The sequence below is a fragment of the Ammospiza caudacuta genome, chromosome 5, assembly GCF_027887145.1.
Source record: "Ammospiza caudacuta isolate bAmmCau1 chromosome 5, bAmmCau1.pri, whole genome shotgun sequence".
NCBI classification, from domain to species: Eukaryota; Metazoa; Chordata; class Aves; order Passeriformes; family Passerellidae; genus Ammospiza; species Ammospiza caudacuta.
The window spans coordinates 9,726,599-9,735,530 of NC_080597.1; the positions used below are offsets into that span (position 1 = coordinate 9,726,599).

The window sequence follows — 8,932 nt, forward strand, 5'->3', positions numbered from 1 at the left end:
GGTTCTCCCCAGACATCTGTGAGGAACTACTTGTGGTCTCTGCTTAGCACTTGTGGATCTCAGGCTGAAATGGATTGAGTCAGGGCAAAGTCACAGCCAGCAATGAACCTAGATAGCTTCGGTCCATGATCAATGCCCTTAGCTTCCAATGCCTGCATTTTTACCCATCTTACCCCCCTGTAATTAGGATGGTAAGTACCAGAGAGCCAGACAGAGGGACCCCTCTCCTACCAGTTGCTTGTGTTTCTCCAGGACAGAAGTGTCAGAGCCAATGAAAGTCCCAGCGCTCTGTGAGGCTTTTCTTTTGCATACATCCTCCAAGGGATATATTGGCTCCAAAGCCAGATCCCTGATTTCTCTGAAGGGGAGCAGCAAGTACCATTTTGCCTGGATGTAGTGTGCTGCTCCAGGGTGTGTATGGATTCCTGGGGGAGTTCCTGTCCCCAAGGTTAGAGTTTTCTCCCACAGGATGTATAGGAATCACACAGCTCTCTAACCATGGGTAGTCTGATGTCTTTCTCACGCTGTCTGAACTGTGTTTCTGTATCCCTTTACAGACATAACCCCTGGAACACCTCAGATTGGGTGGTTGGAGGTACTCCTTCCCTTCAGTTACTTTGTATTTTGCTGGAATTTCATTTTTTCAGCCCCTGTATGAAAACTACAATGCACAGAAGTAATCTCCTCCACTCTTCCCCACCTATCAGAAGGCTGAATGTAGAAGCTGCTCAGTGCTGATCTGCTCCTTATCACTTATTAACATATACATGTCTTTGCAATGAGACAACAGAGGCAACAAAGCAAAAGAAAAAAGAGTTTAAGTGGTGGTCTGAGGTTTTGCTCACAGTAAGAGATGAACCAGAGCTCTCTTGTTATTGAAATTACTGGTAAAACTCTGTGCTTTGGCCAGGAAACTCAAAGTCTAGATATTCACTTACAGAAATCAACATCAGTGCAGGGGAAGCTTTAAATATTTTAGTATCCTTGTCAGCAGGTATTTAACTAGGGAAAGTGGCTCAAGCATACAGGTAGTTGATCTGCTGGTTAAAACTGTACATTTGAAACACGTTTTCCTAAAAAAAGCCAAAGAGTAAGATAGCTCTGGTGCTGTACATAAGCACAGCTTCTCTGACATGAACTCCTTCAGCCCAGCTGCAGGTTGGCCACCCTCGACATCTGCATGGTAACAGAGGTGGAAACTTAGACATGAGACTGGAGGGAGAAGAAAGCAGAAAGTGGTAACAGTTCTGCTGGGCTGCTGTTTCATCAGGTACCTGGTGTGCTCTGCAGGGCTGATGCAAGAAAGGGCTGAAGGTGTAAAGGGACAGTCTGAGTGCATGCACGCATGTTTGTGTTTTTGTGTTTGTGTGTGTCTATTCAATGGTCCTGAGAACAAATATAATTCTGGGGCATGAAACAGAAGGATGAATATCAAGCGAGAACATCCAGCTGCAGGTCCTTTCCCCTTCTTTTTCCAGCTTTTGGATGAACTGCAAAGCCGAGGGGGACTGTTAACTGCCTGGGCCTGTCCATTTGTCTCTCTCTCTTTACTTCTCTGTCCCTAATTCCCCCTCCCTCTCCCTCCTGCAGCTCCGGAGGGTAGAGGTGCGATTCGCTATGCCCGTTTTTTATTTCCAGCACGCTTGACAGGCTGGGCGAGGAAGGCGTTAATGTTTTCTGACAGGCCCCCTCTAATTGTTGGAGCTTTTCTTCTCTGCCTTTTCTGTGAAATTCTGACTTAGGCGAGCAGCATAACAAAATGCTCTGGCATTGAAATGTGCGCTTGCACTACACTGGGCTCGGGGAAACAGCATTATTCATGAAGATTTTCAGCTGTTTTTGTCTTTTAACTAACCTTTGAGTTTGATCAGAGGCTAGCCGGGCTCCCTTTCTCAAAAGGCAGTCTTGGCAACCCGACAATGGAGCCAAACTGTTTTCCCTGTTAAAGAGATAACTATGCCGTTGAGTTGGTACATGGGGGAAATTAATCTTCAGGCGCATACAAATGATAGCTTTACCTCGCTCTGCAATCGCCTGCATGGGATTATTGATAGGACGGGGGTAAGGAGCAGGAGAAATTCAGGCTGGGGTAGGGAACTTTAAAAAAAAAAAAATTTGCAACCCCAAGCCCATCATCCCTTTTGATTGTATAAAGCCTGCGATTGATTCTTCACCACTTGCCTTTTGCAGCAGGAATTAGCCCCGCATTGTGCGGCCTGACACGCTAAGAGCCCGCTCGCTTGGGAGCTGAAGTCGCTGGGACAAACCGGGGTGGGGGGCAGAGAGGAGGCGACCGGGGGTGAGCTGGGGGCGCTTCTCCCCTCTCCCCTTTCCAAGAGGCGAGGAGAGGCGCAGAGTCGCCCCGCACTCCAAGCCGAGCTAATCCCTGAATGCGCTGAGTAATACGCGCTGCGTTATGGTGGAGCAGAGGGCCAGGGCGTCCCGTGTGTGTGTGTGTGTGTGTGTGTGTGTGTGCGCCCGGCTCTCCTTGGGCAGGTGCCCGGGCATCGCGGGGCGGGCGCGGAGCGGAGCGGGGCGGGCGGGGAGCGCGGGGCGCGGAGCGGGGCGGGGCGGGCGGGGAGCGCGGGCGGGCGCGGAGCGGGGCGGGCGCGGAGCAGGGCGGGGAGCGGAGCGGGGCGGGCGGGGAGCGCGGGCGGGCGCGGAGCGGGGCGGGGAGCGGAGCGGGGCGGGCGGGGAGCGCGGGCGGGCGGGGAGCGCGGGCGGGCGCGGAGCGGGGCGGGCGCGGAGCAGGGCGGGGAGCGGAGCGGGGCGGGCGGGGAGCGCGGGCGGGCGCGGAGCGGGGCGGGCGCGGAGCAGGGCGGGGAGCGGAGCGGGGCGGGCGGGGAGCGCGGGCGGGCGCGGAGCGGGGCGGGCGCGGAGCAGGGCGGGGAGCGGAGCGGGGCGGGCGGGGAGCGCGGGCGGGCGCGGAGCGGGGCGGGCGCGGAGCAGGGCGGGGAGCGGAGCGGGGCGGGCGGGGAGCGAGGGGCGGGGAGCGCGGGGCGGGGAGCGGAGCGGGGCGGGCGGGGAGCGCGGGCGGGCTTGCGGCAGCTGCGGCGGGCGCACGCCGCCCCCGAGCCCCGGCCGGGCCCCCGCCGCGCCGCCGCCGCCGCGATAAAGGCCGAGGCTCGACACGCGCGGGGACAGCGCTGCCCGCTGCCTGCCCGGCCCCCCCGCCCGCCCCGGCCGGCCCGCACACACAAAAGGCAGGACCTGCCCCGCCGCCGCCGCGGGGAGGGGCGCGGCAGAAAAAGGAAGGAGGAGGGGGAACAAATAAACAAATAAATTAAAAAAAAAAAAAAAGAGAGGGGGGAAAAAAATTAGAACAGGGGGTGAACCCCCCGGGGTGCTAGCGGGGTTGGGTGCGGGTCGGCGCCTCTCTGAGGGGAAGGTGAGAGCAAGGCTGGGCTCAAAGCGATGCCCACAGCCCTTCCCCACACAGGGCCTGGGGGGCTCCCCCTCGCTCTTACCTGTGCGGGACGGGCGGAGGGCCCTGCTCACGCATGCAAAGTTTGTGCATAAGATATCATCACGGGGGGCTCTGGGCAGCGGCGGAGCAGGGATGGGGAGCGAGGGTGAACCCCACACCTCGGGCAGGCTCCCCCCGGCTCCCCCCGGATCTCCCGGTGGGGACAGCGCTGCCCACCCAGCGCCGCTGGCCTGGCCGGGCTGCCCCGCCGCCCGTGGCTTGGGGAGGGCACTCACTCTGGCAATTGTTGGCGGGACAGTTTTCGTGTATCACGAGAAATAAACACGCAGGTAGATAAATTAATAAACCCGTGGCCAAGCAGCCTTTATCTGCACGCACATCCCCTCCCCGCTCCTCTTCCCCCACCCCCCAAGCAAATCCTGAGTAGTTCTAAAACTTATAGTGCGCCCAAAGAAGTCCCTGATTTATGGAGTTTACTAATGCTAACTGAATACTGTCTGTCAGGCAGCGCTGAAAGGCTCTCCGCGCTAATACAAGAAAAGGCTTTGTGTTGCTAAGCGATTAGAGCAGATGTAATGAGATTTACCCCAATCCTGCTTTGCCCTTTCCCTATCTTCAGTAAAATTGTGTGTGTGTGTTTTCTTTCTTTCTTTCTTTCTTTCTTTCTGGAGGGGGCTGAGGGGAAAAGGGAGGGAGGAGGTGGTGAATTTCTGAGCCTGTCTTATACATTGTAGCGAACAAGAGCGTAACTTTGCCTTTAGTTTAATGAGTCTGGATATTTACTATTCAGAAGTGAGCAAAAAAGAACACCTGTCTACACAAGGAAGAGAAATTTCGCCTTTGTAACAGAATGAAACATTATCCTAATGTTATATTCATAGCTATAAATTACTCGCTACACTTTCTTTGCATACCTTATCTGTACACTTGCAAAAGTGGGTAAATAAAAAGGGAGATGCTGTAAAGGGAGAGCGGATGGCGGCATATAACGGTTATTATTTTCATAACTAAACATTAGTTCCACGAGCGCTTAAAACAATGAGTGTTTGTGCTAAAGTAATGAGGGATTTCGTGACCCCACCGTGTCCCGTCCCGTCCTCCCCCTCCTCTGCCCTCCCCCCCCCGCGATTAAATCACGTATTGATCATTTCAGGGCGTGGGGGGAGGAGGCGAAGGGGCAAAAGCAATGCAGGAATACACACGTGTAAGCAAGGGGCAAAAGCAATGCAGGAATACACACGTCCATGTGTGCATATGCGTCCCTGCATATATATATTTTTACATATATATATATATATATATATATATATGGTTACACATACACACACACTGAGGGAAAAACTGAGGGAAAATTCCAGCCTCCTCCACCAAAGTTTTTCCCTCCTCTTTTTTAAAAATAGCGCATCCCTCGCAACTCGACGGCACATTTGTAGCGGAGCGGACTATTTTTTTTTTCTTTTCTTTTTAACTCCCTACGATACACTGGCTCTCCCCACTCTTTGTTGGGTTTTTTCTTTTTTTTTTTTTTCTTTTTTTTTCTTTTTTTTTTTTTTTTTTTAAGATGCGTTTTGAGCTTTGCTTTCCGCTTGGCTTGGTGCACGCAAACTGAATTTGCAAGTGATGCAGGAGCCAGGCGAAAAGGAGGCGAATTCTGGTCACGTCCTTGCTAACTGACAACAAGCAGGCTAGCCAAAAAAAAAAAAAAAAAAAAAAAAAAAAGCAGGGAATGGGGGGAAGAGTCCAATTTCTTTTTGAGTCTTGGTAATTGGGTACTTTTACAGGCAGATCACGCTATTTGGGCGGAATAACAAGTTTGGAAAGGCCAATAGCTCTACGCTGCCACCGATTTCTACTACTTCATTTATTTATTTAATTTTATCTCCCTTCGCCTCTCGCTTCCCGTCTTCCCCGCCACGGTTTTATTTACCCAGCCAGCGCTCGCAGAGGCAGCACAGCGCCCCGTGCTTTGGGTGGCGGTGCCATCCCCGTGTTTTCCTGCCCCGATGGGTCAGGGCCGCGCAGGAGGACAGGGTCACACCGCATCCCCAAACGCGGGATGCAGCGCCCTCTTTTTTAGGACTTGGGCTTTAGGAGGAATTCTGTAATGTGCAGTGATTTCAGGAAGGACGATGCAATCATTAATCATCCTTTTGATTTGGATACACATTCGCAACACAGAAGGGCAAGGAAACAATGGTGATAGCGCTAGATCTTTGCATATTTATATAGAGATAGATAAAGATATATATGTTACATCCATCAGGTACAAACACATGCAGCTCAGCTCCGCTATAACATCGATTAACATTCTGTCCTTACATTCATCGTTGTCAATGGCAGAAAGAAAAAAAAATTGCATGCGGTAGGCAGCTGATAATTTTAATTAAAAAATTTTTTTATTATGAAACTAGTTTGTATAAAATAGGGTTATACAGGACCTTTGTCAGTTTGTAATAAAACAGTAAGAAAAGGCAGTGGTGGTGGGGGGGTTGTTTGTTTGCTTGTCTGGTTTTTCTTTCTTTTTTTTTTTTTTTTTTTTTTTTTTCCCAAAAGGCAGCACATGAGAACAAATGGCTACCGTTTTGCGTTTGGACAATAGCTGCATAAACTTTGTTCACTTTGAACATTGTTTAATGACATTATTAATACATTAACAAAATTTCTATAAAGTAAGACACATTGGTGCTAAAGTACATCTGGAGGAAATCCAAGTCCTTTACAAAACCACGTACAAAAATGGCAGTTGTAAGGTAACGTTGACTACGAGTCTAAACATGAAGAGGTAATAAGCATTACATATTAAAAAAAGTATCAAGATATACACATTTTAAACCATTTGTACAAAACCTCTATAAATCTCTCTCTCTCTTATATACAAAAATAGCTTAATATATCCCCAAACGGGTTTGGATAGATACAAATAGATTTTCTTATCATAAAAAAATTCACAAAAAAAAAAAAAAAAGATTGGAAGCATTCTATGATGGAAACGAGAGGAAAAGCTTGGATCGAGGGGAGGGAGAGGCAAGGGGAGACGGAAGGTAGACGGGGCTCCAGGGACTTCTTTGAGTACAGCATAGCTTAACTTCAGCATCTCCACAGACATCGGGAAACTAACTTTGTCCACAGGTGATGAACGCCAGTCTCTGAAGGGCCGCGGTGGCGGCGAGGTGCGGAGATGGGCCGGCCGCCTTTCTGCTGAGGAGGAGGAAGAGGAGGAAGAGCTCCTCCGCCGGCCGGGGAGCGCAGCGCCCTTTCCCGGGGCCGCCCCGCCGGACAGCCGCTCCGCCGGGCCGCACTCCGGGGCACTGCAGAGCCCGGCCGGTCCCCGGGCAGCGCTGCGCCCGCCCGCCGAGAGACGTGCCCGCACCGCCCTCCGACGGCAGGGGAACGGGAAACGCAACAGGTTCTTTTCTCTGCGTGGATTTTTGTCTCTCTGTGTGTGATCTGGTTTTGTGTCGGGTCTCTTTTTTTTTTTTTTTTTTTTTTTTTTTTGGTTTTTGTTGGTTTGTTGGTTTTTTTCCCTTTTGCAACTGTCCTGTAACAATAAAAGAAAGAGGAGATCAGAGCCACGCCGCGACCAGCGCAGCGTCGGGCCGCAGAGCCGCTCGTAAGTACCGCGGGACACGCTGCGACCGCCCGAGGGGCATCCCCGGCTGTATCCCCTCCCCCGGCGGCTGCTGCCCCCCGTCCGACAGCCCGATATGCCCCCGATATCCCCCCGGGATCCCACCGGGATCCCCCGGCCCTCCGCGGGCTCCTACCCACCTGCCGGGAGGGCGGCCGGCGCTCAGAACCAGCTGGTGAAGTCCAGAAGCTCCTGCTCCTCGGGGCTGAGCGGGTCGTAGGAGCCCTCGTCGGAGGAGTAGGAGGAGACGGGGGAGCCCGCCATGGAGTTCATGTCGTGGGAGTAGCTGGGCGAGATGGTGGGCGAGAGGACGCCCGCTTGGAAGGCGGCGCTGACGGCGTCATGCTCGTCGAGCAGCTGCTGCAGGGCGCGGATGTACTCGACGGCGGAGCGGAGCGTCTCCACCTTGCTCATCTTCTTGTTGGCGGCGCCGTTGGGGACGTGCTCCCGCAGCGTGGCGAAGCCCAGGTTCACCAGCTTCACCCGGTTGCGCTCCCGCTCGTTGCGCCGCGCCACGGCGGCGGGCTGCTGCTGCGGCAGGCTGTACCCGAAGCCGCTGAAGTTGAGCCTCCTCTTGCAGCGCATCAGCTCCGGCGAGGCCGAGCGCTGCCGCTTGGCCGCCCGCGGCGCCGAGGGCTTGCCGCCCGGCGAGGGCTGCCCGCCCGCCGGGCTCAGCTGCGGCGGCGGCGCCCCCGGGGGCGGCCCCGGCGGGGCGGCGGCGGCGGCGGCGGCCACGGCCGCGGCGAAGAAGCAGGCGGGCTGCAGGAAGGGCGGCTGCCCGGCGGCGCTGGACATCCTGGCGGGGCTGCCGCTGGCCATAGGCGAGGGGGGCGTCCTGCGAGGCGGGGGCGCCCGAGGGACGGCCGGTCCCCGTCCCCCCACCAGCACCACAAAAAAAAAAAATCAAAAAAAATCAAAAAGAGAAAAAGGGAAAACTTGAGACGTTCAATTAAAAATTAAAAAGAAAAAAAAAAAGAAGAAGAAGAATAAAAGCTAGGCGACAGACGGCAGGGGAAAGGGACAGCGGCGAGCGACGGGAGCGGACGGCGGAGCCGGGCGGGCGGCGGGGACGGCGGGCGGCTCTGCCCGCCCCCCTCCCTCTCGCCCTCCGTGCGGCGGCCGCGGGGAGGCTCGTGGCGCTCGCGTGTGCGCAGGCTGCTTTGCAAAGCCCCCTTTGCAAAAAAGTGGCTGAGGATTGTGTCTCTTATAAGGGGCGGACGGGGCTCGCCCCCCCCTCTTCTCCTACACACACACACACACACACACACAGGGACGAGCCTCCCCCCGCCGCCCCCCGCGCTCACACACGCACACCCTGCACCTTGCGCCTTCCACGCTCCCCGGCTTTGCCGGCCGCGATGCGCGGAGCGCTGCCGCCTTTTCAGCGCGGGACGCGCACACGCACACACAGACAGACACACACACACAGACAGACAGACAGACAGACACACACACACACACACACAGACACACAGACACACAGACACACAGACACACAGACAGACACACACACGGGAGCCCCCGCGCCCCCCGCCGCACACGCGCTGGCGGCCCCGCCCCCCTCCCCCCCGCGCGCCGCTCCCCCGCCCCGCGCGCCGCCCCCGCCGCTCGCGGGTTTGTTGTCGCAAGTGCGTGCGCCCGGCGCGTGCCGCGCTCCCGGCCCTGAGCAAACACCCGCGCCGGGGCGCCGCGCGGGCCGGGGGCGGGGCGGGGGCGGCGCGCGTGGGCGCCGCGGGGGGGGGGCGGGGGCGGGAAAGCGTGAGGGGAAAGGGAAAGGGGAAGGGGAAGGGGGAGCCCGGCCCGCCCGCCGAGGGGTGCGGATCGCGCTGAGGGACAGGCAGCCGCTGACTCCCGGCGGAGCATCCCCTGTGCACCTG

The 8,932-nt window shown here is 55.8% G+C and overlaps 1 protein-coding gene across 1 annotated transcript; it reads right to left on the reverse strand.

Annotated features, from left to right (window-relative positions):
• Positions 1–7,217: 7,217 nt before the first annotated feature.
• ASCL1 (achaete-scute family bHLH transcription factor 1) lies at positions 7,218–7,874 on the reverse strand. The gene has a single exon (XM_058805899.1). It carries the CDS (start codon positions 7,872–7,874, stop codon positions 7,218–7,220), a length of 657 nt encoding a protein of 218 aa, XP_058661882.1.
• Positions 7,875–8,932: the final 1,058 nt, after the last annotated feature.

What these genes read in the sequence shown, in the direction of transcription:
- ASCL1 (XM_058805899.1), bottom strand. Translation starts at nt 7,874, where the DNA reads ATGGCCAGCGGCAGCCCCGCCAGGATGTCCAGCGCCGCCGGGCAGCCG.